Source organism: Brassica napus, unplaced genomic scaffold (assembly GCF_020379485.1).
Source record: "Brassica napus cultivar Da-Ae unplaced genomic scaffold, Da-Ae ScsIHWf_1732;HRSCAF=2362, whole genome shotgun sequence".
Taxonomy (NCBI): domain Eukaryota; kingdom Viridiplantae; phylum Streptophyta; class Magnoliopsida; order Brassicales; family Brassicaceae; genus Brassica; species Brassica napus.
The window spans coordinates 1-18,039 of NW_026015150.1; the positions used below are offsets into that span (position 1 = coordinate 1).

At 36.9% G+C, this 18,039-nt stretch overlaps 3 protein-coding genes and 1 pseudogene across 4 annotated transcripts; all 4 read left to right on the top strand.

Moving 5' to 3' along the window:
- Window positions 1–215: 215 nt before the first annotated feature.
- LOC125598543 lies at window positions 216–2,406 on the top strand (annotated as a pseudogene).
- Window positions 2,407–6,483: 4,077 nt separating this feature from the next.
- Window positions 6,484–10,350, top strand: LOC106426462 (probable transcriptional regulator SLK1). 2 transcript variants are annotated; one of them, XM_048772563.1, is made up of 10 exons: window positions 6,484–6,713; window positions 6,872–7,666; window positions 7,746–7,877; window positions 8,001–8,049; window positions 8,196–8,410; window positions 8,554–8,622; window positions 8,765–8,865; window positions 8,952–9,045; window positions 9,125–9,194; window positions 9,284–10,350. In XM_048772563.1, exons 2-10 carry the CDS (start codon window positions 7,085–7,087, stop codon window positions 10,087–10,089), a joined length of 2,118 nt encoding a protein of 705 aa, XP_048628520.1. In that variant the 5' UTR covers window positions 6,484–6,713; window positions 6,872–7,084; the 3' UTR covers window positions 10,090–10,350. The 2 variants fall into 2 exon arrangements, with proteins under 2 accessions (XP_048628520.1, XP_048628519.1); XM_048772562.1 differs by having other exon boundaries at window positions 6,509–6,713; window positions 6,859–7,666.
- A 763-nt stretch (window positions 10,351–11,113) lies between these two features.
- On the top strand, window positions 11,114–13,677 carry LOC125598544 (pre-mRNA cleavage factor Im 25 kDa subunit 2-like). Its single transcript, XM_048772564.1, has 7 exons — window positions 11,114–11,411; window positions 11,836–11,881; window positions 12,399–12,492; window positions 12,591–12,664; window positions 12,952–13,038; window positions 13,151–13,261; window positions 13,358–13,677. Exons 1-7 carry the CDS (start codon window positions 11,293–11,295, stop codon window positions 13,427–13,429), a joined length of 603 nt encoding a protein of 200 aa, XP_048628521.1. The 5' UTR covers window positions 11,114–11,292; the 3' UTR covers window positions 13,430–13,677.
- Window positions 13,678–16,293: 2,616 nt separating this feature from the next.
- On the top strand, window positions 16,294–17,739 carry LOC125598545. Its single transcript, XM_048772565.1, has 4 exons — window positions 16,294–17,104; window positions 17,170–17,301; window positions 17,371–17,463; window positions 17,582–17,739. The coding sequence occupies exons 1-4, from the start codon at window positions 16,945–16,947 to the stop codon at window positions 17,737–17,739; spliced, it is 543 nt and encodes a 180-aa protein (XP_048628522.1). The 5' UTR covers window positions 16,294–16,944.
- The last annotated feature ends 300 nt before the right edge of the window (window positions 17,740–18,039 follow it).

The window sequence follows — 18,039 nt, forward strand, 5'->3', positions numbered from 1 at the left end:
TCTGATTAGAATGCTTGGTTTGTTGTGGTCCTTTTGATTCTAATGTTAATTGTCTGGATTTGACGTAGCTGAAGCTGCAATTATTGAAAAAAGTTTTAAGTCTTGATGCAAATTTATGTTACTAGTTTCTTCTGTGGTCAAGGTGTTGTGAGGAAGCCTCATGAATCTTCTTTTTTTTTTTTTAATTTTGGTTCATGGTGACTGGTGCAGGAATCATGAAACCAGTCTTCTGTGGGAACTTGAGTATGATGCGCGTGAAGGTGATCTTGAACGGCTGTTCAGGAAATACGGAAGGGTCGAGAGGGTGGATATGAAAGCTGGTAAGCCTCTTTTTCTTTCTTTCTTTTTTCTGCCTTTTGTGTAAGTTATCTTTGTGGTCGAACTCGATGAACAAGGAGTATCCTAAGTGCCATGTGATGAAAGCAATGTCATGTTCATTCCACGAGAAGGCTCTGGAATAATCATTTCCCAAAGAGAGACTACATCTGCGCAGCGTGCTGGAAGTTTGCAAAATACATGAGAATAATAGTGTAAAACCGCCATTCTCAGCGTTTTCTTTGGCGCAGGATGTCCAGCCCATGGATGGACCGACCTTAAGGAAATATCCATCTCATTCTCTTCCCTCAAAACGAGTCTCACTTTCCATCCACAATGACATTTGCCATCTTAACCTGCATTTCATTCTTCATCGCATTCCACTCTACATGCCTCTTGGAAACATTTCATTCACATCCCCCGTCTGACTTCCACATTTTCACTTCTTCCTTGACATATTATTTCCCATATGCAAGGTCTGTAACTGCTTCACTGGTCATTTAGTTTCCAGAGTTCTGTGGCTGTTCAAATAATTTGTTCTACTAAGTAAGTAAAGGCTATTTTATCTCTGAAGAAGAGAGAACAAGTCTTCCTGTTTCCCTGGAGGTTCTTAAACTTTGCTCTTTTCATTTACTGAGATCTATGCTTTTTGGCTCTTTTTTCTCCAGGGTTTGCTTTCGTGTACATGGAAGATGAGAGGGATGCTGAAGATGCTATCCGAGCCTTGACCGCATTGAATTTGGACGTAAGGGACGCAGACTCCGTGTTGAGTGGACAAAGGTAGGTTTGTTATTTTCTTTTTAAGTCTTTGTTATGATGTTTTACATACTGATCATGTTAATGATTCTTTTTAGGGTGAGCGTGGAGGTGATAGAAGATCTGGTGGTGGTTCAAGGAGATCCTCATCCATGAGGCCTTCCAAGACTCTGTTTGTGATCAACTTCGATGCAGATAACACTAGGACCCGGGATCTAGAGAGACACTTTGAACCATATGGCAAAATTGTGAACGTTAGGATCCGGAGGAACTTTGCATTTGTCCAATACGAGGAGCAAGAGGATGCCACTAGAGCATTGGATGCTACCAATAACAGGTAGTTTTTGTTCATTAACCAAGTGTTTTCACTACTTAAAGACTCACCTTCTGCTTGTGTTTTCATCCAGTAAGCTGATGGATAAGGTGATCTCGGTGGAGTATGCAATGAAAGATGATGATGCAAGAGGGAACGGACACAGTCCTGAAAGACGCCGCGACAGGTCACCAGAAAGGAGAAGGCGATCACCTAGTCCTTACAAGAGAGAAAGAGGGAGCCCTGACTATGGCCGAGGTGGTAGTCCCGTTGCTGCATACAAAAGGGAAAGGACCAGTCCTGATTACGGCAGAAGACGTAGCCCAAGTCCTTACAAGAGAACAAGGCGTAGCAGTCCGAGTATGGTCGCGACCGCCACAGAGGCAATGAGAGTCCTCGGAGGAGGAGGGAGAGCGGGGTGCAAGTCCCAGGTACAGCCGCAGTCCTGACAACAAGAGAGAGAGGGTGAGCCCTGATCACAGCCCGTTTAAGAAGGAGAGCTCGAAGAATGGAGATGGTGAGGTGATAGCCCAAATGAAAGGAGGGAGAGGTCGAGGTCTAGCCTGAGAATGGCCAAGTTGAAAGCCCTGGCTCTATTGGGAGGAGGGACAGTGATGGTGGCTATGATGGTGCTGATAGCCCAATGCAGAAGAGGTAAGATTGTCAAGTTAGTTCGTTGCATGTTCATATATATAAATTGAGATTTATGAAAATAATTATTATTACTTTTGTTGGGTTATGCATTAACAGCCGGTCTCGTTCGCCTCCAGCTGAAGAGTGAATGAAAAGTGGATCCAACCATCTCTATCAAAGTAGGATGTCAGCTGAAGAGTGAATGAAAAGTGGATCCAACCTTCTCTATCAAAGTAGGATGTTGTACCTGTTCTGTAGTCAAACTCTGTGTCCTGTGTTTAGTCTCTTTGTCTTCTGATACTTTGAACTCGGATCTCTTTTATTGTTGGATTGATAAACTCTCTCTTGTGTGCTTAAAATGTTCCAATGTTACTGAATTGTTCGTTTTTTTTCGCATCTCAGTTGAAATCCAGTCATGAACAAAAAAAAAGAAGAAGATATTCTTCAAAACACATAACTTTCATGAGGGTGTAGAACACCAAATAACAAGAATTATATTTTTGATAATGAATATTTATAAAAATAGAAAAACGAAAAAGAATCATATACAAATTTTTTAATTATAAAGGGTAATTTTCTAAGTGATAAGTATAAATGACTTATTCTATCCATTATTTTCATCCTCAGTTAGAGTGTAAAGCTTTAATTGGTGATAATTTATTTGAACGAAAATAAAATAAAACTAGATTTTGATCTGCGCTTAAAAAACACGGATTTATTTTTGAAATTAAATAATTTTCTGATATAATTTTTACTAGGGTTTGCCCCCAAATTTGCAGGTATAAATAATTTAAAATTTTAATATAATATAATATTTTACGTCTTCGATCTGCAATAATATAGTTTAATATTTTAAAACTGAAATGTGAATTTTTCATAGATAATTTTTTAATAAAATATTTTTTTATTAATACTTTTTTAAATTCTTAAATATGATTTATATAGTATTTAGTAAGATTTTTTACATCTTTTACAAAACAATATTTTATTAAATTGTTTTATATCATTATCGTTAGAATATGTATATAGTTTAATTGGTTTGTATATCAAATTTTTCTTCCATAAAATTTATTAAAATAAAAAACAAAAACTCATGTGACAAATTGACCTACACTTGCAACTAAAGTATAAAACACAAAAGTTATTAAGAAGAAACATAACTATATATATGTGAATTCTATTAATTTAATAAAAAGGTAAGAATATTAAAAAAAATTAAATAATTTTAATATAATATAATATTTTATGTCCTCGATATGCAATAATATAGTTTAATATTTTCAAAACTGAATGTGAATTTTTGGTAGAAAAGTTTTTAATAATTTTTATTTATTTATTAATACTTTTTAAATTCTTTAATAGGATTTATATAGTATTTAGTTAGATTTTTGAGAAATTCTCTAGGATAGCACTAAAATTTTTTGTCACAAATATAGCTCATAAGGATCAAAATGACCAACATGTTTTATTAAGTGGTGTGTTTTTGGGTTTAAGATTTAGAATTGAGGGTTTATGGTTTATGATTTTAGGGTTTAGAGTTAAGGGGTGGAGTTGGGGGTATGATTTCAAAATTTTAAAACTAAAAAATATTAAATTTTTAAAATAAAAAATATATTTGGTCATTTTGTTTTTTGAGGTCTATTTTTGTGATAAAAATTTAAAATGTATATCTGAGAGAATTGCCCTAGATTTTTTACATCATTTACAAAACAATATTTTATTAAATTGTTTTATACCATTATCGTTAGAACATGTATATATAGTTTAATTGGTTTGTATATCAATTTTTTCTTCCATAAAAATTATTAAAATAAAAAACGTGAACTCATGTGATAAATAGACCTACAATTGCAATTAAAGTATAAAACACAAAAGTTATTAAGAAGAAACATAACTATATATATATATGAATTCTATTAATTAATAAAATTATTAGAATATTAAAAATTTCATAAATTTAGGAAAGTACTTTTATTCATAATATTCTTTGGATTATTTTATGACTCATGTAATTTTGTGGTTATTTTGCTTTGAAAAAGGTTTTGAAAATGATGAACTTGTGAAGAAAATAATATTTTGCGATTGATTCTGATTTGATAACATTTTTATAACCACTTAGAAAGGAAAATATATGACTATAAATAATTAATAAAATATTTATAAATTTTACATTTTATGAATTATTTCCCAGAAATTTAAAAATCCTTATAAAGATTTATATAACTTAATAAGTGGTTTTATAACTCAAGAAAATAATTTGTTATCTATGAAGAATAATTTATAAACTTAAAAAAATGATTTAGAATTTATAAAATAGTCCTATATATTAATTTAAAATTAAAAACCATCGATATGAATTTAGAAAAATATTTTATAAAATTGTTAAACCATTATTTTAATTTAAATAATTTACAAACATGTTAACCTTATCAATGGTTATAAATTTATAAATATTTACAAAAATATTATAGAAAATTATTAAATCATTTTAATAATTTTAAATAATTTACAAACCAGTTAACCTTTATAAACATTTTCTAAACTCCTATAAATGATGAGAATTATTCCTTGTAAATGCTATTATAAATCTTTATAACATTTTTATAGATCTTTATATATTGATTTGAAACTCTTATTAACGATATCGTAATCATTATTGATGATTTGACGCCTTAAAAATAATTACCAAATATTTATATAATTATAAGCTATTATATATCCTTTAAAACCCATTATAAATGAATCAATATAAATGACTTAATTGTTTTCTTACAAATATATATTAATCATCACCGATGATTTTAAACTAATGTAAATAATTTATAAACTCACTATATGATGCATTAATAGTTATTATAATATTTTTATTAGAATTATATGTTTTATATATGCATATTATGAGTTATATAGGAAAATAAAGCTTTCACAACTGTTTATAATAGAAAATAAAGCTAGTATATTATTTTATTAACTACTTTTTGACAACATACTTCGTATAATTTATAAATAAACTATTAGTGCAAAAAAAATGATAAAGTATTAAATAAAATTTCCATAGTTGTTACCATTAATATTATAAATGATTATGCATAAGAATATATAAATATTTTGGCAACTAACATTAATTGGTTTTATGATTGCCTTTTTTTAGATTTAATTAAAATAAATGAAAACTAAAAATCATCGACCAATGAAATTATAAGAATTTTTCTCAAACTGCATGTATGAGTGACACTAAAGTGACTTCTCAATTAATATACAGGAGGAAATAAGATAAAGTGTTAGGTTTAGGTACATCTACCCAGATGCACTGAACCGTACCAAAATGAAAAAAAAAATCCTAAATTAAGCTAAATTTCATAAATAACGAGCATATCCTATATCTTTGGAACAGAAAAATAGAACCGAATTAAGGACCAAATGAGTACTTAAATTTTTAAAATGCAAATTATATACCTATTAACATAGCTAAACCATTAAAAAATTATACTATTAATGAAACTATATGGATAATGAAACTATATGGGTAATGTGTAAACATGTTTAAATAATCTGACATATATTCATAGGAATTTATTGTTAGAATAATTATATAATAGATTATGGGAGAGTAATAAATGAGTTCATTTAAATTATGTAAAATATTTATATAGTTAGAGAAATATAAGGTAAGACCAAATAAATAGCTAAGTCTAATGAAATGGTCCACCAACCTTGTTTTATTAGATTTTTTAGAATTCATTCCCTTTTAATAGTATAGATGATGAATAAAATTCCAATTGAGGAAATGAATAAACATAAATATGTAAATTTCTATTCAATCTGTTCCTCATTGATATTATAAAAAAAATCTTCATAATTTTATTTTTCATAAGGAAATGAGAGGAAAAATGTAGGACCCTCACATCTATAATTTGACCAATTTTTTTTTTAACATAAATGGCATAAAATTTGAGGAATAAGAATTTCACCATGATTTTTTCTAAAAATATGGTTACCAATTGAAGACTAAGATTTTTAATTTGTTTTAGAATAATTAATATAAATGTTGTTTTCAATTTATGTTATTTTCATTTAAAAGAGAAATATATCCTCTAAAAATATTTTTCCATTTTAGAGATACACATTAAATTATCTATTTTTATTTAAATAAAAAATATAGTGAATATTGTTTTATAAAAAATTATCAGATACTAAAATTTCAAAGCGTAACGGAATTAAATTGTAACGGAATTAACCGCTCCGCATCGCAACTAATAGCAACAAAAACTTCTATAATTATAATGTCATTATTAGAACCACACCGCAGTTGTTCCGGATGCTATCATGCAGATCTAAATTGACTATAGTGTTGATTAATAACAAACCTATCATCCTCTTCTTACTCCAACACTTTTTTTCTCCTTTGTGATAAAAAAAAACATTATATAAACTATTTTTTTTTCTTTTTTTCTATGGCTGATTTTTTTTTTTCTTTTTGTTGGTCAAGCGTATGGCCGAGATTAGTCGTCTGCTTTTAATATGTGTTTTTTTCCCCTTCTTCTCCTCAATGCTTTGCTATAAAGTTTATAATATCTTCTTCTACTTGACCTCTTCGAATTCCTGCTGATTTTGGGATTCGAGTCTTACTTGATTTCAAAGTCGCTGTCTTCTGTGATTTGAGTTCGCAGATTGGATTCAAAGTTCCTTCCTTTCGGTAAGAGTTACCCTTTTGAGATACTTCAAGTTTGCTCCTTTTGATAATTAGGGCTTTCCATTGTAGTGAAAGATTTCATCTTTTCCCTTTGTTGCATCAAAGGAACAGTCTGCTTTTCTTGTTTACAGGCTTACCCGTTTTTCAGATTTGATTTTCAGATTTTGACCACTGAGTGACTAGGCTTTGAAGATCACTGTAACTATTGGATCCTGCACCGTTGTGTTTCCGACAGCTATATCAGTTTGGTCGGTGATCAGATGTGGATTTAGAGCATAACCGGTTTAGGATCCGATTCTGTTGTTTTGTTCTGAGTGGGCGGTTTAAAGTTTCAAGTTTTTCATTCCTCTGAAGCCTTCTTTTTGGTCTGGGGCATGAACAAACCGGGGGTCGATTCGACTACCGATGGTGCTGGCCATGAAGCTCTAAATTTGCAGAGGAGCAGTGGCATCAACAACATGCGTATCCCAACACCACCACAAATGTCCTTCTCCTCAAACAACATCAACATCCCCGGTTCTTTGGTTCTTGACGGCTCTGCTTCAATGCAGCAGCACTTGTCTCAGCAGCAGCAGCAACAGCAAGCAGGGCAGAGCTCAGTTCCAATGAGGGAAAACGATTATTCCCATGTGGATAAGAAGCCTAGGATTGAGGTGAAGCAAGAGGGTATGCTGCAGCAGCAGATTTTCCAGCAGCTGATCCAGCGTCAGGACCCCACGGGAAGGAACACGCAGCTGCAAGCATTGCTTCAGCAGCAGAGGCTGAGACAACAGCAGCAGATTCTTCAGTCCATGTCACCCTCCCAGAGACTCCAGTTGCAGCAGCAGCAGCTGAGACAGCAGTTACAGCAACCAGGAGGGACTCAGCAGATCCCTCCTAATGTGCGTCCTTATGACGTTGGCGTGTGTGCTCGGAAAATGATGATGTACTTGTATCATCTACAGCAACGTCCTGCCGTAAGCTAACACTGGTCCATGGACTGATACAAGTTCTCCTTCCGTATCTGATAGTCTGATACGTTCTTTTTTTATGTAGGAAAATTGCATTAGCTATTGGAGGAAGTTTGTGGCGGAGTACTTCTCACCTCGTGCAAAGCAAAGGTTGTGCTTGTCACAGTACGAAAGTGCTGGACACCATGCGCTTGGCATGTTTCAGCAAGCAGCTCCGGTCAGTTTCTTCTTATCCCTGTGTGTGTTATGATATTTGTTTGATATTAACATGTCTAACCTCAGCATATTTGTAGTAACACCCATTATTAATCAGTCCCTTGTGTTCTAATTTTGCTTGCAGGATATGTGGCAGTGTGATCTCTGCAGCACCAAATCTGGAAAAGGCTTTGGTAAGAGAGTTGCCAGTTTTGTTCTATGCCTTCACTTGAGCACAATGAAGCAACTTCCATATGCTAAATCCTCCTTTTTATCGTGTTAAAAACTCTTTAGTTGAGATAGTAGCTAAGGTGTCATCTTCTTCGTGTCATTTCCGCAGAGGCAACTTTCGACGTGCTTGCCAGACTGATTGAAATCAAATTCGCGAGTGGGATCATTGATGAGCTCTTGTATCTGGACCATCCAAGAGAACACAGATTTACCAATGGACTGATGATGTTAGAGTACAGAAAAGCGGTTCAGGAAACTGTACACGAGCAGTTTCGCGTTGTCCGTGAGGGCCATCTTCGCATCATATTCTCTCAAGATTTGAAGGTAGAGTAATCCTATAATTTGAAATATTGAACATTCTTCCAATTTATTGTTTCCCTGCCTATTCATTAAACATGAAAAATAAAGAAAAAAGTAATCACCAGTGTGCTGTGCTTGAGCTAATCTTTGACCTTGCTTCTTTCTAGATACTTACTTGGGAGTTTTGTGCTCGGCGTCATGAAGAGCTTCTTCTCCGCAGACTTATTGCTCCACAGGTGTTACTCTGATGACATGAACTATTTACTCTGAGCTTAAGACTTTCCACAAAACGTTTGTGGTTATTGTTTTGAAAAGATGTTCTAGACATGGTACAATGGTGTTGGAAAGTGTATTGAAAACGTATTATTGGCTATGCAGGTGAACCAGTTGCTTCAGGTTGCACAGAAATGCCAGAGCACCATCTCGGAGAGTGGGTCAGAGGGAGTTTCTCAGCAGGATCTACAGTCAAACAGTAACATGTAAGTTAATCCGTAGCACTTGAATTGTGTTTCTTTTATTGTCCATGTTGGAACATTTGTTTATTGGGCTTTGATTGGTGTCTCAGGGTCTTGGGAGCAGGAAGGCAGCTGGCGAAGTTTATGGAGTTACAGTCGCTGAATGATCTTGGCTATCCGAAAAGATATATCAGAACTCTACAGGTACTCACTCATTAGCTGTTAGTCTTGTATCTTAAGTCTTTAAGAAGTCCCAATAGCGAGCCATTGCGAGTGGTTGCAGATATCTGAAGTTGTCAAGAGCATGAAGGACCTGATGAACTTCACTGGCGAGCACAAAGTTGGCCCAATTGGTAAGTCTAATGAGACCAAAACCAAGTTGTCACACTCTCCTGTTGAAATGTGATTTGAGTTTCTGAATGAATGTAATATTCTTATGCAGAGGGGTTAAGGCGGCTTTTGGAACAGACAGCGACAGCAAAGCTCCAGAGACAGAAAGTGCAGGAGATGGAGCATATGGGGAATAGTGGAGCTATGAATGGGTCAGCTCAAGCTCAGATGGCGTTGACTCCAGGAACAATGAACGGCCTAATTGGCAACAACAACAGCTCCAACTCCAACAATCACCATCAACTTGTTGGTCGTGGAGCTATGAATGGCTCGGCTCAAGCAGCAGCAGCTCTGACCAACTACCAAAGCATGCTTATGAGGCAAAACGCTATGAATAACCCAAACTCAAATGCGGTCAAAGAAGAGGGGTTCTCTACTCAGAACCCAACCCAGAGCCCATCTTCTTCCTCCCATCAGAGGCAGAGCTTAGCAACGCCTGGATTCCCCAGCTCTCCCCAGATGCAACAGCAGCAGCAGCAGCAGCAGCAGCGCAACATGAATGGCCCTCCTCATCACTTGCAACCACCCCATTCACATGGCAACAACCAGGGGCAGCAGATGCTTAATCAGCTGTTACAGGAGATATCTGAAAACGGACCGAGTTTGCAACAGCAACAAGCCTTTTCAGGTCAGAGTGGTGGTGGCAACAATAACGCAGAGAGAAACCCAGCTGCCTCCACTTCCAGCATCTCAGGAGGAGGAGGAGGCCGAGTTCCAAGCCGAAACAACAGTTTCAAAGCAGTCGTCTCAAACAACAACAATCATCATTTGCCAGAAGATTTATCAATCCCAGAACTATCTCATGATTTCTCAGAAGACGCCTTCTTCAACAACAGTGATATTTATGGTAGCTTGTAGCCTTTGTAATATCCCCAACAGAAACAGAGGTATTGGTTACTTTGACTTTAACAATATGAAAGAGTTTTTAGGTTTTTTTTATTTTTTTATTTTTTATTTTAGGTTGGTACGCTTCTCCAGTTTGTTGTTTGGTATGAGATTTGACATTTGCACCTGGGTAAAGTTGTTGTAATGTGTTTCTTTATCTGTTATTTGTGTGACCCAGACTTCATCTCAGCTTTTCTCTCATGGTCAAAATGCAATAAAGATCTTTATTCTATATATCCAAGCTTTTAACACCTGGAGTGCTCACTGATTGACCCATTTTTGCTCCATCATCCACTGCTGCATCTTCGCCGTAGAAAGACCAAGATGGTCTCGGCTCCTTTACCATTCAGAACTCCTCATAGTGTGCAGGCCTATGTTCCTTGAAATCCATTTAATAAGCACAGTTGTCAAACGTTCTTCCTCTAGGAGACAGAGAGCCTGATAAAACCAATAGATAAAAAAAAAGACAAGTTTGTTTGTTCAGCGGTCAGTACTAGTTCAGAGTCACTCTTCCAACTAGACTGATAACATTTCAAAGTAACCTGTAGAGAGAGAGAGAGAGAGAGTTCTAAGCATTCTTCCAAAGCTAGTATTTGTGTTTACTAAATCCTAAAAGCATATATGTGAGGGAAACAAAATACAAAAAAAAATCCAAAAGGGAGTATGGGATAAACCACCATCATCAACATCAATTATCTTCTAGCTTGTTGGATTCTGTCTCCACTAAATTGGCTTCACATTCCATGGTATGCGTCCCTTGCCAAAGAAATGAACATACAAGAGAGAATATTAGTGTTGCTTGCTACTAAGCTAAAACAAGTGTACAGGAAATAGAAGGCTATAAATGTAGCACTACTACAGAACTGTTAACAAAGTGACCAAAGGCAGGGAGGCTTTTATGGGCTAAGCATTTAAATGGGCCTGTTCAAATCCGGCCCATGTATCTATTGGGCTACAGAGAGTTTAATACATCTCTTTTAAGGAAATTCTAGCACAGAACAAGACTCTAGATTAGAGAGCAGAGACGGTATATGATATTAAATTCATTCTCCGTCTAAGATTAGTCCTCTGTTTCCTCGAGATTAGTAGATCGATACACAGGGAGGGACAGGGGAAAGAAAATTCCGACAATCATTGTCTTATTCGATCTGGGAGAGACAGAACATAAACAGAGAGATGGCTATGTCTCAGGTGGTGAACACGTACCCGCTTTCGAACTACAGCTTCGGAACTAAAGAACCGAAGCTCGAAAAGGACACTTCCGTCGCCGACCGTCTCGCTCGTATGAAAATCAAGTACGATTCCTTCTCTTTTCTTCTAGTAGTATTGCTGGAGAAGATAACCATAATTAAAAATAAAAATAAAAACAAAATAAAAAACTAGAAAGCTAAAGCCTTTAATCATAATCTTGAGCTCCTTTGATTTCATAAATCTTCTGGGTTTCTTTCCTGATGAATATCGTTGTAACTTGTTAGAAAGATTGGCCACAGTAGCTATAAAGTATTTAACTTTCCAGTGATTGATTTAAGAAGGAAACAGGTATAGTTAGTGGCCATGTTATAGAGAGCTGTTTTGTTCTGCAAGTTCGTTGAAAGTCTCGTGATTTTCTTCCAGGAATAATGATTACGCTCTATTTTGTAATTCTATAGTTTTAACTCAAATACATTCTTCAAGTCTGATAGCTGGAGTATATTTGTTTTATTGATGGTGTTTTTGCAGCTATATGAAAGAGGGCATGAGGACTAGCGTTGATGCGATTCTGCTGGTATGTGTTTTGTAGTTTTCTGTTGACTAAACTTGTTATCCAACTCCTCTGTAGTTTTCTCTATGTTGAATTGTATCACCACCCGCTGTCTTAAATTCGGTGGAACAGCTATTTGGTTAATGTATTGTATTCTTATATTACCATAAAGATAATGGCTACTGAAGTGTCAGCTTATCTGTAGTTTATCTTGGCCTTTCTCAGTAAGCATGCGCTTTGCCGTTGTATCGTTATAACTGTGGCAGAAGTATGGAACTATGTGATACTTGATTGAAGCCATCTACGTGTTGCCATCCTTAAAACATAATATAAATGTATTGACATCCTAAAAGTCAATTTTATAAACGTATTATTACCCACAGCTACAAGTATCTCGTTGGTGCATAAGTTAAGTAGATGATTAGTGACTTAGTGTCAAGTCTAGAAAATTGTTACCACCTACTATGATTTGAGATTTGTTATATATCTCTCTCTGACCCTAGGATTCTTCTTGATACCTTTTGCTGATCAACCTTTATAGGTACAAGAACACAACCATCCTCACATACTTCTCCTGCAAATTGGTAACACATTCTGCAAGCTTCCAGGTGGACGCCTGAAGCCTGGAGAAAACGGTATGCAATGCAGCAACCATCTTCAATTAGTACTTTCTATACTCTGATTTTTTTTTTGGTTGCTTCATCTTTTGGCGTACTATGTTATGTTCTTGCAGAAGTTGAAGGCTTGAAAAGAAAGTTGACTAGTAAGCTTGGAGGCAATTCTGCTGCTCTTGTACCTGACTGGAAGGTGTACTATCCTTGTTTCCTCTCTCTATTTCTTTGACTGATAGCGAGCAGATATTTAGGTGTAGGTAGATGCCTAAAAAGAACTAGGTCGGTCAGTGTAGCATGTGCTTGCTCTTAATACAAACGAGAAGCAATTCAATATTACACGTTAACATTCTAGTAATGAGGTACTCATAGAAGGAAACAAAGACACTTTGCCACGAGTCCAGACATGTCTGAATGAGTTATTATGTATATCGCTTTGTCCCTGATCCATTGTTCGTTGATGAGTTCCCTCCCTTTTAACAGGTAGGAGAATGTGTTGCGACGTGGTGGCGTCCAAACTTTGAAACCATGATGTACCCGTATTGCCCTCCTCACATAACCAAGCCCAAGGTATTTTTAAAACATAGAAGAATGTTGCTTCTCAGTGTTCCTCTTTCTCTCTTTCTCCTGAATAGCTTTCATTGATATCTCTTTTTTTTTTTTTTTTTTTGTGGAATGACAGGAATGCAAGAGACTTTATATTGTTCACTTGTCTGAGAAAGAGTACTTTGCAGTGCCCAAAAACTTGAAGCTCTTGGCCGTCCCTTTGTTCGAACTCTACGACAATGTTCAGGTTTTTATATATTTCCAGATACTATCAACCTCTTTTGGAAATGGGTTTTCCCCCAAACTTTTTAGTTCTGACCGTGAATGCTTTTTCCTGGAACAGAGATATGGACCCGTTATATCCACCATCCCTCAACAGCTATCCAGATTCCATTTCAACATGATTAGTTCGTGAGCCGACTTGGTGTTCAGGAACAAAGAAATGTGCCTGATGGTAAGGCACAGTAGAGAGCTGTCGCTACTTTACATTATAGACTTGTTCGGTTCATTTTCAGCACAAGAAGATTATTGATCTTAAATTTCTACAAGGATTCGTCTTCATTTGACTAACGGCTGTCTTGTCGAATGAATGATACTTTCTATGTGTGTGCTATGTATGAAACAGAACAAACTAGGCCATCCTAAAACTGATTTGTTGGATCATTTCATTTTTCCTTCTCTGTTTCAGTCTGTGATACAAATAAATATCTTTAGAATGAAAAATATTATCTTCGCACTTGTTGGGGATGGATTTACATCCTCCTCAAGGCCTATTAGACATTGAATTAAGTTCATATTGCTAGGAAGCCCTAGGTTTCATCTTTCTATAAATAAAGAGCTATCTTCTTATGAGAGGGGATCTCTTCTCTCATTTTACACATTAAACACTTCATACAAAGAGCTTATTGATTCTTAGATTTATTTACACTTGTAATCATACATGTAATATAATCTTTAATCAATAAATTCTTTTTGATGTTTATTTTCCATTTGATGTTTATGTTGATTTCTTTTTAGCCTCAAGAATCTAAGAAATCTATTTCTTAAATTTTTCATTGTATGAATCCGACAAACACACCATTTTCGGTTCAAACAGTTGGCGCTAGAAGGAGGGGGCCAAAGAGAACAATCTTGATAGCATGTCAAACTTGGAAAAACCCTAGATCTAGGGTAAAAAAAAAAAATCCAAAATCGATTCTTTCTTCTTCGACTCCGACTTCTTTCTTCTTCGATTTCGACGGCTAGAAAATCTGGAAAAACACGAGTCTTGAAAAAGGACGAAGCTTTATTCGAAACCTTGTCGTTGATGTCGCCAACGAACCGAAGATTCTCAGCTTGCCGTCTCGTCCCTTGGCTCGTAGAGATTGCAACAAAGCTCAAAACTTTATATTGGCGGCCATGGCTATCTCATGATGCTTCAGCCTCGCCGGTGAAACTCGAGCTTCTTTCCAATCCGTGAAGAAAGTAGTGACGATGAACCGAATCATCTCGTCGCTTCTTCGTCTCGTCACTACACCGACAAGGAGAACACGAGGGAACATGGAGAAGTATCTCACCATCTGATTGCAAAACGAGGAGCTTTCAGGGAGAAGCGGTCAGATTTCGTCATTGATTCAGAAACTGCTTGCGGCAAGGTTAAGCCAAGACAAAAGTGACGAGCTTTTCGTCTGAGAAGACCTCACCGGCGGCGAACCTTGAGCTTGAGCTCTCCGTTCAGAGTCTTCAGTCAACTCGTCAGCTTGTCGGCGACGCGACCTCGGAGACGCCACGTTCCTCTCAACAGAACCGTTTGATAGACTCTTCACTTCGATTGAGCTCGCCTTGATAGCGAGGAGAAGCTGAAAGGTCAAGTTTTGAGTTTTGGCCGAGAACGAGTCTTGAGCTTCGACGTCGTCGATCTCCATCTTCAGCCTTCACCGAACACTCGTTCAGTTCTGAATCTCCGGACCAGAGAACTTCAAAGGTACAAGCTTCATGTCCAAGAAGAGCTCGTCGGTGGAGAGCATCGAGCTTGAGCTTCCCACTCATACAAAGCATCAGTTTGACTTGAGATCACCGATCTCACCGAGGCGAGAACTCGCCATCCATCCAGAGGCTTGCCTTCATCTCACCACGCTGATCTCAATCCGTAGCTTGAGCTTTCGATTGGATAAAGATATCAGCTTTGGTACAGAAACAATGGCGAACAAGCTAGCTCAGCTCATGATCGTCTATACCGTTGATGGTGATGAGTAGTGCCATCTCGGTTGTGTTTCACTGCACTGGCCACGTTCTCTGTTTTCTTCTATCCTTTTCGAAGACTGAAGCAGAGCTTGAAGCAAACTCAGCGGCGGCAAGGTCTTGCTTCTTCACTCAAGCTCTCGAGACAGATTGGTCGTAATTGGCACAAGCTTCTCAACCCGAGACCACTCGTCATCAAAGATAAGTGATCTATAACCTTGATTACTTCATTGTTTGCAACCTGTGCATACTGTTTAGTTGCAAATAAATTACTACTATACGCAACTTGTGAAGCTTTGAGTAAAACAAGCTTATGTGGCTTGCTTAATTAATTATGCAAACTTGGCTATTTCGTTTTGGTTAATCTCTTGATCTGATCATCATAATATTTGTTGTGAGCTAGATTCAATTGCAATTGGCAGACGTGTGACCTGCTCGGATCAATCTCTGGTCATCACGTCAAGAACGAGGCTCAGATTCTCACAATGAGCTTACCGCAACCGGCACGAACTCGAGAGAAGAGGAGTTCGACAAGAACAAGCTCATCTCCCGCTACAAACAACAAGAAGAAACAGCACACGAGACATGGCTTATCTTCAGATCATCTCTCCAAAAAGCCATGACTTGTTGCTTCCAACAACTTGCTCGGCACACACGATCTCAACGCGAGACTTCGGGTCGGCAATAGTTCGGTAAACGTGTACTTTAGGCACAAGTTTAATTTGAACTTGCTTTTTATTAGGCACGAGTTTGCGGTCGACTCGCTTATTGTTAGACACGAGTTTACAAAAACTCATCTTTGGCTAGGCATGAGTTTACAGAAGCTCTCCTTCTACTAGGCACGAGTTCTCAGTAAACTAGCCTCTGTCTTAGCATGAGTCAAGTAAACTCGTCTTTCGCTAAGCACGAGTTTAAAGCAAACTTGCTTTTTACTAGGCACAAGTTCGAAATAAACTCGCCTAAACCGTCATAGGCATGAGTATGTCTAGTTCATTGTCTAATAAACCGTATTCGTAAACTTCGCAGAGATCGATTACATTTCTCTCAACGAACTTAGGGAGACTTACTGTTGGGGATGGATTTACATCCTCCTCAAGGCCCATTAGACATTGAACTAGGCTCATATTGCTAGGAAGCCCTAGGCTTCATCTTTTTATAAATAAAGAGCTACGTTCTTATGAGAGGGAGATCTCTTCTCCAATTTTACACATTAAACACTTCATACAAAAAGCTTATTGATTCTTAGATTTATTTACACTTGTAATCATACATGTAATATAATCTTTAATCAATAAATTCTTTTTGATGTTCATTTTCCATTTGATGTCTATGTTGATTTCTCTTTAGCCTCAAGAATCTAAGAAATTTATTTCTTAAATTTTTCATTGTATTGTATGAATCCGACAAACACACCATTTTCGGTTCAAACAGTGTCTCATTTTCATAATGAAACATAACAACAGTTAACAAGTTCTCTTATATGCTCAAAAACAGTTAACCATAGCTACCACACTATCTGTTAAATGTGAATAAAGTCCTTTTAAGCTCTTGTCGCTCTTGAACGGTGGACTAACTTTCTCGGATAAAAGAGTTGACCGACGGTGCCACGTACATAATGAAGTGCCTGATACGTGGCAACAAGTTACACATGTCACTCTCTAAACAGAGAAAGAGAGGACACCAGGTGCCATCCAGAGGTGGTGCTGCTAAATGTCTTGCTCCAAGAAGGTTTCCAAGATTACCTCAGAAGACATTTGGTTGCAGAGAAACGGAAGAGAGAAAAAATATAAATTAATGGATTCGCAAGCGCAGTTGCAACGTACTCATGGTCACCATCAAGCAGAGGAACAGAATAGGATTCACCATCCAGGTTCAAATTACAGAATCACATATATCTTGAAGGTAAAAAGAGCCTAATGAATATTTTCTATGCAGAGGAAGAGGAGCATCATGAGAAAGGACCAGCAAAAGTTGTGAAGAAAGCCAAGGAAAAAGCAAAGAAGATAAAGAAAGCTCTTACCAAACATGGTCATGGTCATGAACAAGAACTCCACGGTGGTGCGCCAGGTTTTGCCGCTCTTTGTTTATTTCTGAGCCAGAGAAAATGGTTATTGGTATTAAACAACGGTTTATTAGCACGAGGAAAAGGTCACCACATTTCGGACCCGGTGGAAGAAGAGTTCTTTCCGGACCCTATGAAAGAGGAGATAGTCTCCAGGCAAGAAGTTTGTTCCGGTCGTGTCCTCTTCCCACAGTACTAAACCGTCTGGGCCCGCCCGTAAAAGGAGCTGAAGCTTCGATCTCCCGTGATGGATACGGGAATAAGGTATATCTATGGTGACTCCAGTTTACGAGAAGGTCAAAGGGACAGGAGCTATCGTGATGAAGAAGCTTCCTTTCTCGGGCACGGACCGGTACAAAGATGGAGAAACAGCAAGGACAAGACAAGGGCATCTCAGCCAAAGAATAGTTAACAGAGAAACTGAGTCCTGGAGAGGGAGATAAGGCTTTGTCGGAGGTGGTCACCCAGAAACTTCATCTCGGAGGTGACAAGAGTGGCTCTGTGCCTGTGCAGCAGAGATTCCAAGAATCTGGAAATTGAGATTTGTTTTGTCTTTTAAAATGTATGGGTGTTGTTGTAGTTTATAGTTTGATCCATGGCTTTTCTTTGTTCTCATGTAAATATATGGTATAAGTTGGGCTAAGAATGCAAAACTACTAAACTACGTTTGGATTGAAGCATGTCAATTGTTGAGGTATAGGTTGTTTTGGACCTTAGTTTGGTTGTATATTATTTAGACCAAA